The sequence below is a fragment of the Anas acuta genome, chromosome 2, assembly GCF_963932015.1.
Source record: "Anas acuta chromosome 2, bAnaAcu1.1, whole genome shotgun sequence".
NCBI classification, from domain to species: Eukaryota; Metazoa; Chordata; class Aves; order Anseriformes; family Anatidae; genus Anas; species Anas acuta.
In genome coordinates this window covers 133633127-133655985 of record NC_088980.1, presented here as the reverse complement: position 1 = coordinate 133655985, position 22859 = coordinate 133633127, and the positions used below count along the sequence as shown (strand labels likewise).

The 22859-nt window shown below is 38.4% G+C and overlaps 1 protein-coding gene across 3 annotated transcripts in view; it reads left to right on the top strand.

The window, feature by feature from the left end:
* TRIQK (triple QxxK/R motif containing) overlaps positions 1-22859 on the top strand; it is a 62112-nt gene that overhangs the window by 25209 nt on the left and 14044 nt on the right. For all 3 annotated transcript variants that reach the window (XM_068672252.1, XM_068672251.1, XM_068672250.1), the window contains exon 3: positions 22183-22268. In XM_068672252.1, coding sequence (XP_068528353.1) covers positions 22183-22268 — 86 coding nt within the window. The remainder of the gene's footprint in view (positions 1-22182; positions 22269-22859) is intronic.

Below are 22859 nucleotides of genomic sequence, written 5' to 3'. Positions count from 1 at the left end.
TAGACGCATAAGCATGTATATATTACATTTAGAGGCAGAGCAGTTTAACAATTTTAGAAATTCTTGTATCAGCCTTTGAAAACCTTATCTCATATGCATGAAGGGTAGACTTCAAAGTACTCACATCTGAATGTGAATCTGTAAATCTAACTTCAGACACATTTCTTAAAAAAATCTCAGACATCATTTTTCTATGTATACAGTATTTATATTTATTCATTCGCTGCTTGTGTTCCATGTGCTTATACTTGTAAGTAATAATATTTCAATATAAATGCAAGGAGACTTGAGCAACGAATTACATATCTGATTTCCTCTTTTTTTTTTATCATCAGACAGCAATGCAGAAGGTATAAAAATGAAATGGTCAGTGCATACTTCCACAGATGCTCTTGCTATATGCTTAAGATGAACATAATGCATATCTGTAGCTATATGTCTTCAGTTACAATGCTACAAGATGTTGAGCTATTTATTTGGTGTTGTTAGGTTTTGCCCAGCCATTGTCCCCCAGTGGAGTGTGGCACTCCATTAAATCTGTGCTGCTCCCTCAGTGTCTGGGCTAGCAGAAATGAAGGCAGCAAGGAGGCTGGTGAGCTTTGCAGGGGCCACTAAGCAAAAGGGAACACATACAATCCCCTTGGTTCAATTCTCTTCATTTCAAGAGGTTTAACTGGAGGGGCTTTTGTATTTCATACTTCAGGACGTGACCAGTTCAGCAGGAATCACACCTATTTATGGCCATAAAAAAATGTGTTAGGTGTCTGTGTTCTGGGTAAGCATGACCACAGAACAGCCATCTGGCTTCTGCAGGATGAATTTGTAATGGATTTTTACATATTGGTGATGGTTGTCATGTGGTCCATTAATTGCATGTTGACAGGGATTTCTGTAACTTATTTGCATTGAAATATTTTTTTTCAGTGGAGGCTTTTTCTTCTATAATGTCTTATTTTGGAAGAAGTTAGGAACTGGCTTCATTGTGGTTTACAAGGTCTTGAACTATTTATGGGATTGCCTGCTGAGTCTTAAATATAACTTTCAGGCTTTGGGTGTTGGATGGGAAGTGAAATAGCAGGAGAAGCATCTTGGTGAGCTCAAAATGCTAGAATGAAAATATAGAAAGGCAATTGCTTAATTTGAATTGGAATTACAGAAATTGCAAGCATGATTCGACTGACATTTGCTTTTACTTGATGGTTAAGGCTGATCAAAACTATGCGCTATTGAAAATATTCACATAGGCGGGGTTATTTTGAGATGTTTCAGTTGTGTCGCTGTTGGATCAGTACAGCACAGCACCATGAAGGGAACAAAAGAGCAATTTTGGAAAAAGGGAACAATGTGAAGTGGAATGTAGGTTCTATACCAGTACTCTGCTCTGATTGAGTGCTCTGATTGCAGTTAATAAATTTACAGATAATATAAGGCAAGTCACTGATCTATCTAGTATCTGAAATATTTTACTTCAAGTCTTTTTCTTGTAATCACCTCAGCTATGTAACATTGGACTGACTGAGTGGATTTTGCTCTGCAAAGCTATTGTTCTAAAATAACTTATATATTAAATAATAATATCCTCAAGAGTTTTGACTGCCTGTTAAATACGAAGGGTAGAAAAAGGCTACCTTTGCCTTAGTTTACGTTCTGTGAATGTCTTATCTTTTTTACCATGTCTGCATTGATGCTATAAGATTTGTAGCAGTACTGATAACCTGAATCAGGACTTCTGATTTTTCAGTAACAATATAGCATTGAATTTAGAATACATGTTTAATTGTTTTGAATTAATTTTCCTATGGTATTTTAACCAAATACCTGTGAATACGTTTCTTGTTTGTTAAAACTGGGGTTTGAATGATCTAGGATGTAATAGGTAACGGGATGTGACACAGCTCATCACTAAATCACTTGCTCAGGTTCAGCCTAGGTGATAGTCATGGGAAGATGGTAACTGCCTGGCAGATGTTGGGTGGCATTTATGATGCAATGTTTGTGCATTCAGTTCCTAGCGGAGAAGTGTTGAAAAACATCATTATTTGTTGGCAGTCAAAACAGCGAGGAGCTGGATAATGAACTAGCATATGGAAGGAAACAGTGTCTCAGCATTAGACATGGTCCCTTCAGCTCAAGGTTATGGCATACTGATGAGAGTGGCCCAGATTCACTGAAGCTGTTGCAAGACTGAATTCAGAGGGTGTGTTAAATCCTTCAGCTTTGGGCCCCTTGAGCATTGTGCACGTGCTGACCTGCCTCGTAGCAGCGCTAATCGTGCAGAGAAGAGCAATGAAGCTGGTGAAAGGACTGGAAAACAAGAGTTATGTGGAGTGGCTGTGGGAGCTGGAGTTGTTTAGCTGGGAGAAGAGGAAGCTGAGGGGACACCTCATCCCTCTCTGCAACTGCACGGATTGAGGTCGCAGCAAGGAAGGTGAGGGTCTCTTTTCTCAGGTGACAGGATGTGAGAAAGCAGTCTCAAGTTGCACCAGGGGAGGCTTAGGTTGGACATTTGAAAGGATTTCTTCATGGAGAGGGTGGTCAAGTATGGGAACAGGCTGCCAGGGAAGTGGTGGAGTCCTCATCCCTGGAGGTATTTAAGAGACATGGACATAGCACTGAGGGACAAGGGTTAGAGGTGGGACTTGGCAGGTCTGGATGATGCTTGGAATTAATGATCGTGAAGGTCTTTTCCAACCTAGATGATTCTGTGATTCTAATTAACTCGGCCATGAAGCCGCGCAGTATGGTACTGCATCACCTAGCTTAAAAATGGCTTTTACCTAGCCAATTCAGAGCGTGGGCTGGGTGAGTGTGCATTTGTGTAGGCCTTGCCTGAGGGACTTTCAGTCAATGTCACTGAAGAGCTGGAAGGAGTTAAGGTAGAATCTAAGTAGGAGTTTTGGAGGTATTGAGTGAAGAGGTATAAGAATAATCTCTGTAGGTTTTTATTCTAACAGGTGAATAGTCTGAATTTGGGCTGATGTTTTATGTCTGCACGTGAAAGTTAAGCCTGGGACTGCTTTCTGGCACAGAGGCTAACTACCATCAAACGCCCCTGACCATACTGTTAAACTCTTTATCCCTAAAACAGAGTGGCTGCATGCAGACTGCTTCCTGGAAGTTGCTCCAGGCCCATATTAACTCTTGCACCATGTGTGGGAATTGCCTGGCAGCTGCTTACCTTGGGCACAAACTGCATCAGGGACTGTGCTAGCTACTGGATAGTGCAGAGAGTTCAATCCCAGTTCCTAGTGGCATTGTATAATATGCACTACACCTGCAAACAGATAGCCGGAGGGTGCAGTTTGACATTACAAAGTGACCTTTAGCAACACCCACATAAGGCGCTTGAATCTTGCTACTTGCTCCTGTCCCCATCTCACAGTGTACACTACACCATCATTTGTGATGGCACAGCTGTTTGTGTGCTGTTTTGACCCAGCTTGAAGAAAAAGATGTGCTGGGCAGTTGAATCAATTCCCTTATCAGCTTCATCATCTGGCTGTGTGCAGCTGAGCTCATATGTATTGAAGAGCAGGATGGCACGCTGCAGGGACTGAGACACGTGCCAGAACCCAGGCCAACAAGTGCCATAAGCTGGTATTGCTGTTGAATGTACTGTAAAGCCAAACTACATCTCGAGTCAGTCTATAGAGAGCCTTTATTGCATCTAACACGCAGATTGGACAGATTAGGAGGCAGTGTGAGAAGGATTAGTTTCCTATGTAGGCTTTACTTGATGTCCTTGGAATCACTTTTGATTTCGGTTGGGTGATGTCTGTGGGTCAGATCTTGATGAATTATATTGTGAATCACAAATACCATCATTTAAGTCCACCTATTTTGGGAGATATTTTGTACTCTCTGCAGAGAACAACGACATTGTCTTTCCTATGTGTGGAAGGCACAACCAAACCTAAATGCGTTTCTTTTTTGGCACAGCCTTTTTCATTATGGTCAAGTATAGTACTGTGTATTGTGCCTACCAAAGATTAGAAAGAAACAGAATGAAATGATTAGTGAGATTATCTCTGAAGAAATACTTCAGAGAAGAAATACTTCCAGAAAAGCTAGACTGCAGTCCTCTGTGTCTTTTCTGGAAAAGATGGGAACAGTGCAAACTAGAATGAAGTGTACAGGGAGAAACATTGAATAAATTGCAAATCAAATAGAACTGAAGGTACAATCCTTAGCATACTTCACAGTGTGAAGTGTCTCAGAAAATCAGCCTGTTAAGTACAATACCAGATGGAAATGATTGGTAGAGGTACAAGAAAATCAGACTCCTGTCTGCAGCACAGGAGGCTCTGTGTATCTTGATAGGGAGCTTGGAAAACCACAGACCCCGTAGCATATATTCTGTGGAAGATTTTCTGCCCAAATGGCTTAATGGAAAAAGCAAATATGATCTGTTGTGTTTGTGGAGAGAAAACCATTAAATTCTAATGAGTAATCGTCATGAAAGGGACAGAGAGGGAAGTGCTTTTACATACTCTTCAGAGAGGGAGAATAAAATGTTTCACTGTGAACTAAAGCAAAAAAAAAAAATTAGTTCATGAAGGATCATTTTCCCCATCTTTGTCATTCCCCCAGTGCAAAAAGAGAAATTGAAATGCATAGCTCAGTGTTAACTTTTTTGCTTTATATAGCTACTTTTTAGGCAATTTTTAGTCTAAATAGAAGCACTTCCAACAGTCAAGAAGCTGTGGCTGGAAGGTTGGATTTTACTCTGGTGGAGGTTTGGGACAGGTATTGAACTACTGAACTGAGCAAAGTTATTTCAGAAGCTCATCCTTTTAACCAGGAGCAAAATCCAATCCATAAGTGCAAAGATAAAAAATGAATAACTCTTAGACACTGTAAGGGCTTCTGTTGCTTTAGGATTTTATTGTCTCTTGTCAAAATCGTATCAAAGAACTGTGTGCGTTGCTAAGTGAGTAACAATTCTGGAAAAGTTTCACTATAAAGGAGGCTAAACACTGGTAGGGGTTGCCTGGAGAAGTGGAATTTCCGTCTTTGGAGACTTTTTGGCACATATGAAGACCTAATCCACATGATCTAACTTTGAGGTTAGCCTGGCTTTGAACAGTGGGCTGCAGCAGGTAGCCTCCAGAGGTCCCTTCCAGCCTGAATTATTCTGACCTACCCTCTGATTATTTGCTTCTGAAATGCAGGGTGTATTTACTTAGAATGGTACTGGCATAATGATTAGGATAGGATAGGATAGGATAGGATAGGATAGGATAGGATAGGATAGGATAGGATAGGATAGGATAGGATAGGATAGGATAGGATAGGATAGGCGCCTTTGTTTCCAATGATCACCCAAAATATAGTCATGAAACAGTGTGTTTTATCATTGTATGTATTGAATATAGAGATAAGAAATATTAAAGCTATTGGATAAGGTGACAGTGCGTATGAAGTACTGATTACTGTTTTGCTCTTCAGTGAATTGAAAGAGAGATGCTGAAAGAACTATTAGTATGACCAAGAAAATAAAAACAATTTTGAAGTTAACTTGTTTAGGCCAGCCAAACACAAGCTAAGACAAATGTGTTTGCTCTTAGTGAATGTTTTAGGAGTGAACACTAGGGAAAAACAGCAGTCCATATGCACCCAGTCTGTAACTGTTTTTAAATTGTCCATAAAGAGACCCATTTGGAAAACAGACGGTGATTTCTTACTAATAGGAGACTAAGGTTCTTGAGTGATGTCCTGCCTGTAGTTTAGAGAAGAGAAAAGCTCTAGATTGCTTTCCAACTGATAGTTTCCTATGATCAGTTTTGAACCAAACTGAATGATATGGGTGCCTTCACTAGCAGAATACTGGATTTCAGTAGTTCACAAAGTCCTTTCTAGTCATATGTTCCATATGGACAAAGTTTCACTGTGAAGTGGAGCAGCTTTCCAAGATATTTATAGCTAGAAAATGCATTTGGAAGGATTGCCATAACTTTCTGCCTGTAGTTTTACTTGCGGAAAAATTAATACTGGGTGTTTTCACCAAAATCAAAATTTAAGGAGAACTGAAAAGATCATGTTGAATTTCACACGCTTTTTTCTTCTTGTTGAAGTGAAGATGAAATTCATACTGAAAGTCTGGGGTGGAAGGAGAAAGATATAAGAAAAAGGGTACATGTCTGTAGTCGTGTTACATTTTGTTTTTCAGTGCTTGTACTCTCAATGTAATATGGTAAAACTTTCAAAGCATTTCCGTAGCATCATCTCTCCTGGTTTTTGTTTGGTTGTTCTTGTTTTGTTTTGAGAAGCTGCTAGGTACATTTGATATTGTTGCTTTTCTTTATATTTTATTTTATAGAAGGACAGTACTGAGGAAGAGAAAGAGAAAGAGAGAGAGTGAGAGTGTATTAGTAATTAGAGTATACAATTTCTTGGGGAATCCCAAGATACGTCTTTGATTAGACTTTTCTGTTATCCCTTGGCCTTAGCTGTTGTGGGATGTCCTGCTGGCAGGAATAGGATGTGACTCAGGCATTCTCGGCATAAAAAATGTCAATGGGAAACAAAACAAAAGGTTCATACCAAATACTTCTAGTAAATACTTCATCTCCAAGGGGACAGAAAAGACAAGCACACAGCATTTGTAGGTTTTTAAGGAACCCAGGAACATATTTCATTCAGTAAGTAAATAGGAAGAGTTTGGATAGAGTTTATAGCAGGTGCCAAAGGCTATAGAATAAGGGCATGGTAATATGGGCGGTCTGCACTGCATACATCACATAATATATGTGTGTGATAATACACATAATATATGTGTGTGGTAATAATCACATCGTAAAGTGATTTTTTTAGGTAGAGTTCTCCTTCAGAAGTAAAACCGTCTACTTATGTATTGAACAGTATATGTAAAATCAGTTGTTTCCCAAGAACAATTTTAGCTTAGCACATTTTAAATTAAATTTATGTGGGTGTGTAGCACTAAACATTGCTGAAATCTTCAGCATAAAAGTGCTGTGATCATGGAACTGGACACTATGATGGGGGAGATTGCAAGAGCTTTATTCCCAGTGTATCTTGCAGTAGGTGGCTATATTGACTGAAGTGGGTTATAGTTAGGGAAATCCCTGGACTAGAAAGTGATCAAGGTACATGCATTTATTTGGACTGTTGGTCAGTAACGTATCAGCTAGGGCTGCTATGTGATGGTGGTGAGGGATGCTGCCCTGGAAGAATGAGGACATTGCTATATGTTTAACCTTGTAAAATCTCGACACTTTTACTACCAAAAAAAGAAGGAAGACTAATCTAGGACTTGAAAGTCTTGTCCAAGGTCATACATAAAACGTGGCTGAGAGAGGAAGAGAGATTGTGGTCCTTGTTTATTATCCTCACCAAAAATGCATTTGTTATCTTCCTCTGGTCCCTTGTCTCACTTGTTACATACCATACTCCTTGATCAATGAATCTTATCATCCTTATTTACTTCTCTATGGAGAAGGGGCCTCTGAACATTATTGTAAAATTGAGTTCTTTATTCAGCTATAGGTTAGGAACAGACAACTTTATGTTAATTCCTTGACTTTTCAGTGCCTGCCTTCATACCTGTTAGTATGTGTATCTGCATTAAAAATACAGGTAGGTGGGGATCTCGGGAATTTTATGTGTTATTTTGAGGGTGGAGGACCAACAAAAAATAAAGCACTGCCACACCACTGAGTGAACTCTCAGTGAGTTCTTTTGCCACACTCTGTAGCCTTTTTATCATAAGAAGAAAAAAAAACTGGTTAGAACTTGAACATTAAGTTAGCATTGTATTTCTGACACTCCTTTGGATTTTGCATCAAAAGAACTACGAGGCAACTTGATGGAAATCTTCATTTTATGCACCTTTCACTCAAATGTTAGTTGCACTAGTTTTGCTTTAATTATTTAGTGGTCCCTATTATGCATATACAAAATCCCTTTGCCCAATTCTTAGAACTTAGCTTAATCAAATCCACAGGCTTTTCCCTGGATCTATGAAAAATATATTTGTCATAAGGACTGCATTGTTGCTGGAAGTGAAGTCGTGTCTCTTTTCTTCTGAGGAACTGAACTGTTCAAAAACAGGCCATAGGGAGGGTGTGTGGCTTTGTTTTGTTCTGTGTTTCTGTATCAATCTATCTATGAAACAAGACATTCACAAAAGCAATTCACTCTGAGACAAACCTCTAGGTTGTGAGGGACTGAAAAATGACTGAAAAAGAAATGCATTGATTGTTTTTTCACTCTGCATGCTATGTATAATAAATATGTCCGTCCTGGTATGGTTAAAGAATCAATCAGAGAGAGGAATGTTAATAGAGAACTGTTCTGGGAGTTTACAAATAACCTCTTTTGTCTGTCTTGAGCAATGCCTGTCCTTTCTGTTGGAAGCACCCTGCCACAGGAAGCGGTGGAGTCTCTGCTGGTGCTGCACATTCGGACTAACCCCCAGCAGATGCACCTCACCTAGGACCGAATTGCTGGGCTGCACATAACAGTGCGTGGGTGAAATTCTGCATCCTATATCGCCCATTAGTCCATACTTTGTGACTTTACATGAAGAGATTTCTTCAGCAGAGAAAAAGAGAGGGGGGACGTTACTTAGGACCTTTGTGATCAGACCAATGTCAACAGTAAGTTTGTGAGGAAGCAGGCATAACTAAAAGTTAATTTTCTGTTTAATTTAGAGCATTTGTGTATGCTTTTAATTCCAGAAACTGAAATTGCTTTGTGCATGGGTTTATAAATATTTAACATGCATTTTTAATGAATAAGAAATTGACTTTAAGGGTCACTAGCAGATTCAGTTACTTTTTCAGGTACTTTTTAATTGTTTCTCATTATATTTTTAAATGTAATTTTAAAATATTAAAAAATAAATTAATATAGGCCAATAGAGAATCATCTCAAATAGATAACGCTCATGAGTGTTTTTCACTTCTATTACACCATTACACCAGGATCTCAGAGTTTTCGATGAGTACCAAAGTCTTGTGAGGAAAAGAGATTTCCCAGGGTTATACAATAATTTTGTGGCAGATTGAGGAATAAAAAGCAGCTCCATGTTTTATCTGCTCTAATAGAATAGTTTTCCAGACTCTAGGCTGTTTTCCTCAGCAGTCACTCCAGCTTTTATGTTTCCTACAAGAGGCAGCATACTTAGAAGGTCGTCCTATGGAATTAAGTTTTGGAAAAAAAATATGCTGGGAACAGTCCTTTCTTCTTTGACTAAACTGCCCTCATAGATGCCTTTCGTTATTTAAATTGTTTATAATGAAGTCAGGTTCAAAATAAAACCATTACTGAAACGGACTGACTTGATTCATAAAAATATCAACAGAGGGCTGATTCTGGAGATAATGAAATAAAATCAAAAGGTCTCAGATAAACTCATTGCCATCGCTCTGATGGCAATGTGATTGGAAAAAATATGGTGTTTTAGTTAATTGACAAATATATATGCCTGAAGAGGAGGTGTAAAGCCAAGTCTAGCTATTCTTGTTTCTATACTGATGAGTGCAGTGAATGGATATGAGACATTCTCCTCTAAGGTATCAAGTCCAGTCCTGAAGTCTGGATTAAGATGATGTTATTTTACATGTTCTAATACGCTGCACACACACATGGAGTTCTTCTTCCATGAGCCTTCACAAAGGGGAGAGAAAGATGGAATAGTAAGTCTGGAAAAGTAAAGATAAACGTAAAGGCCAGACAGGCTTCTCTATCTTTTCTTTCTGTAGCAGCAAGCTTTAGTATCTTAATACAAACACAGATCTCATCACTGGCTACAGCCCAGTTTGGCTTTTGAAGGTAAAATTGTGCCTTCTGATGTGCCTTGAAGACATTATTACACCTTTAGTTCTGAGGTCCATAAGCCATTACTCTGGGAGCTCATAAATATGCATTGCCTTTACACTATAAGTAAGCTGCTATTGCTGTCATTCACTTTTAGTTAAGACCTGTCAGGTGATGTTTCTGTTGAAGGAAAGAAGTTTAAATTATGGGTGAACTGAAGATATGTAGTTCTTAGGAGTGCTAAAATTATGAGTGAGTTGGAGAGATTATTTCTCACAAGTAATTTTAGGATCTCAAGGGATAATGGTGATATATACAAGAGATGTTCCCTTCTCCGCTAATTCCATTAAAAGCCTCTGATTTCTGCATTGCTGGAGTGATACTCCAGAAACCTGCTTTTCCAACTTACATAATCACTTTCACAGTATCCTGTAACATCCACCTCTGCTAAGGCTGTCAGTGCATTGACTGCTGGAGTGACAGTGATATATAGGTCTGACAAAGCATCCTTTGCAATATGCTTCACTGAAGTGAGAACTGCAAATGCTGACAGTATTACTGCAAGCCTTTTACTTAGGCAGAATTAATAAATTACAACTTGTATTTTGGGATGGTCTTGTAACATACAGCTGGTCCAGAATGATATGACTTACTAGTAAGGAATTACTGCATCTTGGCAGACAGCATCCAATTTATTTTCAATTCTGAGAAAAGCATTATCCACTGGATAAGACAGTGGATCAGGAGTTAAGACATTCAGGATCACAGTTGTGCCATTCTTCTGGTGCCTGACCTTATGCAAGTCCCATCACCCAGACGTCTTTAGTTCCTTCCCCCACTCTGTCCCTTTTTAGATCAAGTGTAGTCCTCAAGTGTTTTTCCTGGCTGTGAGTGTTCGTAGGGTGTCTCTCTCAGGGCTTGCAGCTCCTCCTCTCCTAGGCAAAATCCACGAATCTCATGCTTGGACTAAATCTCTACCTTTAATCCTTTACACACAAGTTCTAGCTCCAATTCAGGTATGATTTGGTTCAGAGTTGGAGAGCTTTTCTCTGGCAAGTTGTGACCACCAGTGATTAATTACCAGCGCATTAATCTGAAGCAAAGAATGTTTTTCGTCTTGGTGGCAAAGACACAGGCTAATGTTAAAAAATGTTTTCATCAAGCAGGCATTAGAAGGAAGTCAGCCTAGCCTCTCCTTAGCTGCACTGTCTCCAAGTCTCTGCCCCTGGCTCATAATGTGACTCTATCAAAGTTCTTTGTTTGCTGCAAGTCTTTTTTGATTCTCCTAAAATCGGATATAGGATTTAATGACAGCTGATGTATTAATACTGGACAAATTCATACTGGCAGGGCCGTGGGTGAAGGAGTGATTCCAGATCCACGTGGTACCTCTGTCTCACTGTGATTCTCCACAGGGACAGGGTGCAATCATTATTTTTGGACACATCAGGTAGCAAGGGGTTAACTGTAGCAGAGGAGGAGAGAAGCTCCGCTGACCTCCTGGAACACCACCGACCCTTTATCCAGAAGGTTTAATATTACAGTGCGTGGTGATATTGCGGTGCTTATTCAGCAACCACTGTTGTGAGTGATTCAGTGATGTTGTCTGGCACCAGCATGATATACACCAGAGTAATTGGGAATAAATTTTGCATTACTGGTATTGAAAATGTTTTTTTAGGCAGTGGTTGCTTTGGTCCAGTCATGCGCTCAGAGGTTAAACTTATTGCCAGAGGCATTGTCTGGAAGGGTTTCTTTCTGGTTCAGAGTGTTGAATGGGTTTTCTTCAGTGGAGAAAGAGGAGAGGGGGTATTGGTTTTCTTTGGATCGTGGTCTTAGAGTCATTTGCATGTGTGTTGGCTTTTTTTTGGGGAAAAAATTCACTGGCAGGGGATCTTTAACTTCTCCTGTGACCTCAGTCACTCATATTCTGTGTAAGGTCAAAAAAATGTAACTTTATCTAAGAAAGTGGGAGAAATTTCTGCCTCTAGTTTTGGGGGTGAGAAGAACAGGGAAGATGTTTTGTGGAGCATCTGTTACATAGATATATTTTATTGTGGGCAGCTGAATTTGGGTGACCTGGTCGTCAGTCTCCACATTTTCCTTTATTCTCTTTAAATACTCTCAGTGGAGAACTGTTCGTAGTCATTTTCTGCCCTCCTGCGTAAGGACGAGCTCACTCTTACTGGAGCTAACCTCTAGTAATTACACAGCCAACATCACAATAACAATCCAACAGATGGGACATATAATATTCATAAATGATCGAACGCAGCTCCCTCATCTTTCACACCCTTCAGGACAGGGACACACGGTGTCTTGTAAGAATCCACAGCGCAACCAGGAGGTAAGTAGCAGCCAATGTGATTTGTCAATCCAATCTGATTTTCTTCCGTGACAGAGTAGCAAATCCTAAGGATGGAGAAAAGGAAGAGGTGCCATATGCCTCAACTTTATCAAGTCGATAAAAAAAAAAAGAGATGTGTGAATATGAAGCTACTCTAAGATAGGTACCAAATTGTTATGAAAACTCTACTTGGTGGTTATTAATGGCTTAGTGTCTGTTTGTACAAGTGTAATGAGGGGTCCATAGCGGTCTGTTCTGGACCCAGTATTTTAATTGCAAATGGGATGATGAATTTAGTTTGCAAATTCAGTATGGGAGAAAGTAAAGAGGTAGGAGTAAAAGATTACCATATACAAAAAAGCAGATAATAAGTCAACTGTCCTCCAAGTTTATGATAGAGTAATGTTCTAAGAGTTCAGTAAGGAAGATCTAAGTTAGATATTGAACATGAGGAAAACTTCATGATAATGTTTGTGAAGAACTAGGGGAAAACTAGTGAGACTGTGCAGTCGCCCTTTTTAAGGACTGTTAGGAGCTGTGTAGACAAACATCCATCAATAATTACTTCATTTTCCTCTGGGGCGAGGACACAAACAAGGTAACTTCTAAAAATCCCTTCCAGACCTGTTTTTCTGTGATACTGCAGTTACTGTGTTTGCGCTGAACATGGTTGTTGGAAGGTCCTCCAGATACTGAGTGTTGGTGACGATGATGACACTCATTTTCTCTTGACTTTGCTACATAGCTTCTATTTGGTAGATCTGTTCAGCTTTTTCACCTATTAGGATAGGCTATGAGTGTGCTTTTGAACAAAATATATTAAAGAAAGTCTGAGGCTGCAAAGACAGAGATTGCAAAGAACGAAGGAGCACTCGCAGACCTTGCATGGCTCTGGAAAGATCGTGCCGCATGCTGTGTCTGTCTTCCTAGAAAGCTTTGACCATAAGTCTGTAACTCTGTTTCCACTTATTACAAGGTATATCACATTTTCCTCCATTTGCAGCCAGCAAAGTTAATAAAATCGGTGTAAGCCAAGTTGGAGCTGGGCTCAGCCTGTCTCAAAAAAGCAGAAAGCGTCTTTGTGTGCTATGTGGCCCTTACCACACATTGTGCTGCCTTTTTCACACCTCTGGTCGTCAAAGAAACCATTGGATAGTTTCCCTTCTCTCCCCAAAATCTAATCAAATGTTTGATAAAAGCATGCTTGTACTCATGTCAGTGTTGTTACTTTGCTCCTAAGCAGTCACATTTTTGTTTTGCTTTCCTCAGCTTCAGAATTTATACTAAAACATGGTTGTGTATATGAGAGTGCAAATGTTGGTAGTTGTTCCATAGCAAAGTAATAAAAATGTGCTCAAAACTACATACACACATTAATGCATGTATATATTATGTAAGCGGAGAAGAAAAGAAGTGAAACACTCACCCAGTGACCTGTTTTGAATTAATTATGTTAATTTATTTTTAAGAAAGGTATTTAACGTTTTCATAGTTGTCTGAATGAAAAATGTTAGAGAGATTGTTGGAGAGGTTAATTGGAGAGCTGTCATCATGGGTGTTCAAGATACTCCTTGCTACATGGAGCTATTACTTTTTAATAGCTGTCAGCACACACCTGTTGAGCTTAAGCAAAAGGTTTAAAAAGATTATTTAATTTTGAATGTATGAAAAAAATGCCCATCAAACTCTGTCTAGTAAACATCAATATTTTTATTGCTGTTCTTCATAACCTTTGTTATGGTCTTACAATTAATTGAAAATATTCTGCAGGTGTTGAAAATAATGAAATTTCATGACTGAATTAACTGATTTAAAGTATTGATTTTTTTTTTCTACATTATTGATTACCAGCTTTTTGAAATGTTTTTCTTAAATTTTTATGTATATTTTTGAAAGAGTCCTTATAAAAGTATTTGAATTAGCACCTTTCTATACTTCTTAATCGCCCGTTGTAGTCAATCTATCCCTGGTTGAGATTTTAAATGTAAAGCGTTTCATTAATACTGCTTTTCATGGCAACTCTGAGCAAATTCAGAGGGATTTTCTAAGGGATTTTGTTTTCAGTCAGAATATTATATTTAACAAATATTACCAGACTTGCGTTTTGGAATCGGAGAAAGATAACAATAATTAAATGGGTATATTTTGGTATATTTAAGGATGCTTTATATTTTGATTTTATTTTATTATTTTTTTTAATCTTGCAAACAGCATACAAGGAACTTATTCATTTTAATGCATCCTTCTTGTTGGCTTAGAGCTGAAATATAGTTGCTTGAAAATTAATTTACCCCTCATGAATGACTGGTTGGATTATCTTTGTAGCATTAAATGTCAACCCTGAGCTCAGAGCACATTGTGTCTACGGTAAAAAGTTGTCCCTGAGCACTTAATGTTGTGTTAAATGATGATGTGTCCTTTGCAAATGTATTATTAGTGTCAAGCTGTTCTGTCTCTCAAGATTGAAAAATGGTCAGTGATTTGAGCTGCCATTAAACCTGAATAAAAAAGAGAGAGGCTGTGGGGGGTTTTCATGCTTTTTCTGAGTACACACATATTCTTGAGTATGTGTAAGACATAACAAAGTGTTTCTGTTAACCTGAGACTCCAAAAACTCTGTAATCGCAGCAATTAAAAACAAGAAAACCTCTTTTCTGTTTCTTTGGAAAAGAGTGGTGCTTGAATAGTCTGTGTGACATTGAGACCACAAAAAACTATAGTAAATACTTGAGGGCTTGGTCCTGTTTTCAAGCATATGAACTAGAGTTCTGGCACCAGTTCTCAAAGGTAGATTATAACACCCTAAATGCACCCTTACAGGTAAGTGATTTGCTGTCTAACTGAGCTTAGGACAGAATTTTCTTTGGAATATTGTTTTTCTGAGGTTCCCAGACCAATAGATATTTCCAAATTTGAAGTTGTAGAGTTATAGATGATGCATGCTTATTTAAGACATAGATGTCAGTTATGATTAGAGTTTCACAGAGTTTCACTGGATTCAAATTCTGTTACTCATGGAATGCACAGTGCCTAGTTTAAGTTCTCTGAAAATCATTTAAGCATATACTTCTGTACGCACATCTTAGATGATAGTTGCATTCATACCTCTGTGGATCTGGATGATTTTATAGAGCACTTGAGAAAACACTTCCTTCCCCATACCAGACACGTAACTTGTTGGCATTAATAAAGGCACTTAAAGAAAAACTCTGCTACTGAGTCCATTTGCAGGAGTTTCAGGGCATATAGGAAAAAAATAAACTTTATTCCATCCCATTAAAAAATAAACTACTGTAAAATTATGGAATTGTTGAGTCAGTTAACTTGCTGTGTTTGCAGCCTATTGAATTCACAGAATCACAGGACAGTTTGGGTTGGAAGATCATCTAATTCCAACACCCCTGCCATGGGCAGGGATACCTCCCACCAGATCAGGCTGCCCAAAGCCCCATCCAACCTGGCCATGTTGAACTGCTCTTCAACCACCACCCCCAGGTCCTTCTCCTCAACCTGTTCTCCACCCAGCCTGTATTTGTGCTTGGGATTGCCCAAGACCAGATGCAGGACCTCCCACTTGGTATTGTTGAGCCTCATGAGGCTCACACAGGCCCACCTCTCAGGCCTGTCCAGGTCCCTCAGGATGGCAGCCCTTCCCTCCAGCACCACACAGCTTGGTGTCATCAGCAAACTTGCTGAAGGTGCACTCAATTTCACTGCCCATGTCACCAACAAAGGTGTTAAAAAGTGCCGGTCCCAATACTGACCTCTGAGGAACACCACTTATTACAGATCTCCACCTGGACATTGAGCCATTGACCACAACTCTTTGAGTGTGACCATCCAGCCAATTCCTTACCCACCAAGTGGTCCATCTGTCAAACCCATGTCTCTCCAGTTTAGAGACAAGAATATCATGGGGTACAGTGTCAAATGTCAAGGTGACTTTTGAAGATCTCCAAGCAAAAAGACTCTGCAAACTTTCTGAGCAACCTGTGCCAGTGCTCCGTCACCCACACAGTTAGGAAGTGCTTCCTGACATTGAGACGGAGCCTCCTGTGTTCCAGTTTGTGCCTGTTGCCTCTAGTTCTGCCACTGGGCATGACTGTAAAATGCCTGATGGCCCTCATTGTACCCTCCATTCAGGTATTTACAGACAGTGATGAGATTCATCCTGAACCTTCTCTTCTCCAGGCTGAGCAGTCCCAGCTCTCTAGGCGTCTCCTTGTAGGAGAGCTGCTCCAGGCTCTTCATCATCTTTGTGGCCCTTTGCTACCCCTGTTACAGTGAGGAAATCAAGGAGCTCCTCAAAGGCAGACTGTGGAAACCCTAAAAAGTCCAGAGGACCATTTTCTTCTGTCCTTATTCAGTAGGATTTCACGGAAGGGTTCCTGCAACCTTCACTAATTCAAACCAATAATAATGACAATGATTTCTGCTTAACTAGGTGTGCTGTTTCACACTTCCAGTTTGACAGTAAAGCTTACCCCACTCTATCTCTAGTTTCTAATTATCTATGTATACATTTTAGTCTGTGTGTTGGCATCAGTTACATTAATGTATTTTAATTAAACTACCACCAGTAACTAAAATTTACACAGTAGCTGTAGTGTTGTTATGCTTTAAACAATACTTTAGCATATGAAATGCATTGCTACTATATGGAAAAAAATCTTACTAATGTTTTGATTATGACTATAATACCGGCACAGAAAGATTCAGGACAGCAGTTTGTTGGTTGCTACAAATTATACTGAAAGTGTTGAAAGGAATTTTAAATCTGTAATGTTGATTAGCAAATTTTACTATCTGTCAGGTTTTTTGGCATGCTGTAAATAACTCATCTTCAAATAATTCGTCTGAGTAATTAAATTTAGATTGCACATTTCTCATTTCAAATATTTTGACTCTTATCTATTTGCTTTTCCATTGTGGCTTAATTGGTGTGGTCTATATAAACGGACAATAAATTTATATACCTTTGTTATAAAGATCAGTCAGTGAATAGAACTTGGTATTCATCCCAGACAGAATTATGATTGAATGTATTTGCAAGATTAAAGCACTGAATTTACTTTTTTCTAATTAAAGGCAATTAAAGATTTGCAGACACAAATAAAAGACAATGAATTGAGGAATAAGTGTAGGAGCAAGTCCATTTGCAGGTGAAAAGAAGTGCCTTTGAAGCAGAACCAGCTGTATTTTCATTGAAAGAATAACAGTTTAGGAAGCTTTTCTGCATGTGCTCGCTTGATAGCATAATGTACTCATAAGCAGCTTACGCAGTACAGTATTCAGAAAATAGCAGTGCATTAATTTTTAAAGTAGCAAATGCAGGCAAAGAGCAGTGCTGCCACATGATGATAATGAAGGTGGATATTGTAAAGTCTACTGAGAGAAAAGAAAGCAGGGAGCTCCTGAAATGTGAACATTTATAAAACAATAACTAGATATTCATATGATAATAAGCTTGGACAGCAGTATCAACAAAGGCCAAAGATGCAGTCCTGTTTCTGCTTAAGCCTGATGAATTGAGAAGCAGAGAGGCAGTCTTTAGTCAGTTATTCAATTCCAGTAATGAGCTATTGTTGGAATGAAAGAGTAAACATCTAGAAGGATCGGGAATCCAATATTTTTTTAAGAAGTTATTATATAAGTTCAGGTTGTATGGTAAATGGCAGCATCTTTACAAAATCTTAGGTGAAATCCATTTTCTTAACATATAGCGCTCAGCGTGCTGCATTCTCAGTTACATGTGTTACAGAGTTTGTTATCTATGCAAAAATATTTATGCATGGTACCTCGTAATGTCACAGGATTTCTGCAGAGTTAAAAAAAAAAAAGGTCACTCAGAACTTAATGAACTTATCTAGCTCATAAGTGTTATTTAACTTAAGTTTTGCATTAGTTGTGGTTAGTTAAAGAGAATACTGAATATACCAGATCAGGTCTTCTCTAATCTATTATTAAAATTATTGAATAGGAGATATTGGGGATCTTGTTCTCTAGTGTGAATAGAGAAAAAACACAACATTTCTTGTGAAATCCATAGCATTTTAATCCTAGTTACGTGAGGAGAAACAACTTTATGCTGCATATTGTATGAATACCTAACATTTGCTCTGAGGGAAACACTTTGGCATTTTTCACAATACAGCTGTGTTTAGTAGCTGAAAAACTCCCCCATCTTTCACTGTTATCTTTATGCTTTTCTAAGTCTACAGCCAATAGAAGAGTCCATTTCCACTCCTGGAAAGTTTCAAAAAAGGATTTTTAAATGGGCACAACTCTGTTCAGCTGCAACTGAGGTCCTTTTGCCACCCAAGGAGCAGGAAAAAAAATGGGCAGACAAGGACAGGATAAAAAGGGGTGGGATGAAGGGTGAGCACTGGAGAGTTTCTGAAGACAACTTCAAGCACTGAAATGGAAAGGTGGATGGTCTTTGCAGCTGCTCTTGGGAGGGACTGGCAAGGCGCAATAGAAGCAGGGAATAGATGGCTGTAGTCAGTAAGAAAAATTTCCTTATCATGGACTAGTTCTTTGGCCTTAAAAACTGAAAGAAAGTGATGAATGGACTTCAGAAAAGTTGTAAAGAAAGAAGTTGTGAGTTTATTAAATAAATAAATAAATAAATAAAAGTGAGATAGGTGTTTTTGTTTGTTTGTTTAAAAAAAAAAAAAAAAAGGAAAGCCAGCACTGGAGTTTGAGAGAAGAAATGAAAAATTGATAATAATGATAATGTGAAGAAGTACAAGAGGAAAGGATTTTGCTTAGGTAATACAGAAAGTAGGATTTGGTCTGGAAATTTTCCAAATCTATGTTTTTGGCTTCTTTTCTGGCCCTCCTATGTTCCCTCAGGAAAACTCTGTCTGTCTTGAATAGACATTGGGTAAAGCAGACAAATGAGGCTTTGTCTGATGAGTCCATCTTAACTGGCTTTGACGGTCACTTCCTGGGAAGAAGAAACAGCTTTAGCTGATGACTCTGACAGATAAATGTACAAGACAGCTTGCAGGATGAGGTAGATAAAACTAGAAGAAATCGGGAGTGTGAATATACGTGTTCCAACTGGTTGAAATTGCAGACTCAAAAGAACATAGGGAGCTATTATTATTTATTCCTGCTTGTTTTCCAGGTGGTAATGATCAGCGTTCACGTGGTAGGGGCTTTGCATTTCATAGTTCTTTATAGTCCTGTAGTGCAGATGTCTTTCCCAAGGCCTCAGAAAGTTCAGATGTTTTAAGAGTCTTTTAGTACAATAGCTAAATCTGGTTTTCATTACAAAGGACTTCACAGATGCCCTTTTTAAACTTTTGCACTTCGTGGACTCAGACTGTTTCCCTACCATATATATTTTTTTCCTTTGGCTTTCACGTTTAGCAAGGAGAGTGCTAAATTAATGACAGGTGCATAGATTTGGAGAACTACCAGCTCTAGAGTCATTATTAAAATAGCCTATTTGTTATATAGGGAGGTTTAGTTGTTCATATCAGATTTAATATAAATCTGGACATATTCTATGGATAATCTGAATACAGTCTTAGCCATACTGACAGTAGTGGAATAAACAGTACCAGAACGTTTGAAACTGAGTGAAGGAACACCGATAATCTTTCCCTTTTCTAGGAATAGGCTGTGTAATATTTACCATTGCTCTAGTCACCTTCACAGTTGGTCCTTGGAGAGGAGGAGGGAGAATGGGCAATGTGAGGAAGAGGAGGTGGGGATCAGTATCTGACTTTTTTCTCATTCCTAATGGGCCTTACAAAGCTTTCTAGTTTTTGTTATCTAACTCTGTTGCATCACAGGAAGGGAAACCTCGGTCTGTCCTGCTTTATTTACCCCAGATGGGAGAACAGCAAATCTGAATTATGAGAACTGAAATTGAACCTAGTCCTTGTCAGTTTTATACTTCTAAACAAAAGTATTTGTTGTGCTTAAAACATATCAGATGGATAAATTTCTATAGTTTGTTCATGAGTAAGTAAGAACAGCTGCATCACTTTATTGAAAGTTGGCTCCAAACAAACAAACAAAAAAATTCAAGACTGGGGTATACCTATGCCAAATTTCACCCTGGAGTGAATTTTTATGAGTTATAAACTCCTGCCATTTATAATAGAAATTCTGACAGCTCTTTAACTATTTCATTGCAAAGGTACAACTGCAGTACTTCAGGAGGAAGAAACACATTGTCTTCCAGGCTGGTTTCATCTCATGACTTAGCCATTTGGGTTGTTCCTGCATTTCTTTCTGTAACTGTACAGAATATTACAGCATTCCACATTGATATCATTGACTTCTGAAGAATAATGCTGCAGTCATCCTGTCCTGTAAATGTGATATGTTGACTGGATGAATATGTTGGAACATCAGACATAAATAGTCGTGTTGTCATCTTTACTCCATCCTCTAAGAAGGCTCCTTGAATATATGCTTTTTTTTTTCACTTGGTTTAGGTTATTTTTCCTTTTGTCACTGAGTATTTTCTAAGTTATTTCAGTTCTTTTATGAATAATACCTGACCAGAGGATAATACAGAGACCTTCACAATATATAATCCCCAGGGCTGAGGAGAGATTATACCATGAGAGCAAATTCCTAATGCGAGTTCAGCATCCACAATATTCTACACAGGGAAGAGTTCTGCATTGAATATGAGCAGAGAGATGAAAAAGAAAAGGTGGACAAAGGTAGAAGTGTGTTTCCATGAATTCAGGGTATCGCTGGAGAAGATCATTCTTTTTTAATTCATGTTTCAGAATTTCTCCACTGTGCTGTAATATCCCAATTTTGAAGATGACAATGAAATGAGAAGATTGCACTATTGATTGTGAACATAAGGCCCCATCTGGTAGATTAAATGGGAGTGTTGCGTGCACAAAACTACTGAGAACTCTTTTAGAGGGAAGGTTAAGTTATCTGAATGTAACAACGATGAAACCTAGATGTAAAACTAGTGGTAAAAAAAAAATAATGAAAGATTTCTGCTTTAAGCATTGCAGCTCAGCTTTGTAAATAGGCAAAAAGGACAAAATGCATGTACGCATGGGGCAGGTGGGGGGTGGAGGAAAGGACTTTTTTGAAAAGACAAAGCGGTTTCACTGGGATTCTACCCCTCTGAGCATTTTCTTTGAGGGTTCTTCTTTTCCTTCTCCTCCTTTGCTGACTGTATCAGTACCTTGACTTCTGTGGACTTAAAGATGCTGTGGTTAATAGTATACAGTACAACAGTAGTGGGGCCTTTAAGTCGGAAAAATATACCTGAGAGATATCAAGTATTTTATGCTTTATTATTAAGTTGAGATAAAAGATTTATGACATTTCTAAGTACTTTCATGTCTTCCTCTGAACTCGGTTCATATAGACTCACAGTAATGAAACACTTGGCTTCACTATTTAGTGGCTGCAAGAGGTAGTCCCCATATTTTTCAAAAAAGTCCATCTAAGACAGTTCTAGAGGATTCTGTGTAACGTGTTTCTATAAACAGATAGTGTGAAGCAGTGGTTTTATTAATACCTACTTGGACTGACCTGCATGTCTCTGAGTTCTGCTACTCACGAATAATGTTCCAGTTTGGAATGATGAAACATTTACACTCACCAGAATGTTACGTATTACACATTTATAAGTGCATTAGAGATGACTAACCAACAAAAATAATAACGAAAATTTTGTTTTGATTGAAAAGTGAGGGAAAAAAATGTCATCCGTCTTTAATCTACTTATTTGCTGTCTGATGCTTACAGAACAATTTAGTAAACATTGTACTAGTGGGTGGCTGTCGGTATGTGTATTTGGATGTCTCTTCGGAGTAATAAGTTCTGCACTAATTTATCAACTCTTGCTTGTTGCTATCATCACCTGTGCTGAAGACCGTTGTTGCACTGGTTGGGCCCCTGGCTTATAAAGCAGCTTCTGTTTAAAGTGCTGAACTGGGGGACGTTTTCAAAATGTTAGATCTGACTTTCAAACTGAAATAATTGCTAACATTCTTTATCTTTTTTTTATATATATTTTTGGCATCATTTTCAATGAATGTGTTTTTCTGCTCTAGGAAAACAAGATTATAAGAAAACCAGGCCTATGTTAAGAGCAACAAGATTAAAAGCAGAGGCCAAGAAAACTGCACTAGGCGTGAAGGTAGAGTTCTCTTTGATAGCTTGTACCACCTTTGTTTATTTCTTGTTTCTTTTCCCCATAGATGTACTGCGTGAATATTGATTTCTGAGAGATATTGTTTATGACACTTCAAAATCTAAGTGGAATGCCAGAATCTAAAATATTTATGATGGATTGCTTTTACTTAACCCTAAGATAACTAGAATAGATGAAATACTAAAGGATTTTAAGTAGTCCATGTTCTTGTTATGATGCATACTTTAATGTCAATAAAATATTGTATACTTAGAAAACTGATCTTTCCTGTGAGCCACTCTGTGCACAAAACAAATGCTTTAATGATTTTATATTGTTACAAAAGTGACAATACACAAACATCTCCCTTCTTCCTCTTCCTGTCCTATACCCATTTCTAAGAACTCAGCATTCTAGAATAAGTTTCTCATGTCGTTTAAAGACAGTGTTTGTTAAATATTGTAAATTCACAGCATTATTATCTCAGTCTACGTTCTTGTGTACTACCTCTGACTTGGAAAACAGTAGGCTTAACTAACAGCAAAATACTTGGAAAGGGACTGAGATCTGTTTTGGAAATGTCCCTGTTCCAGGCTG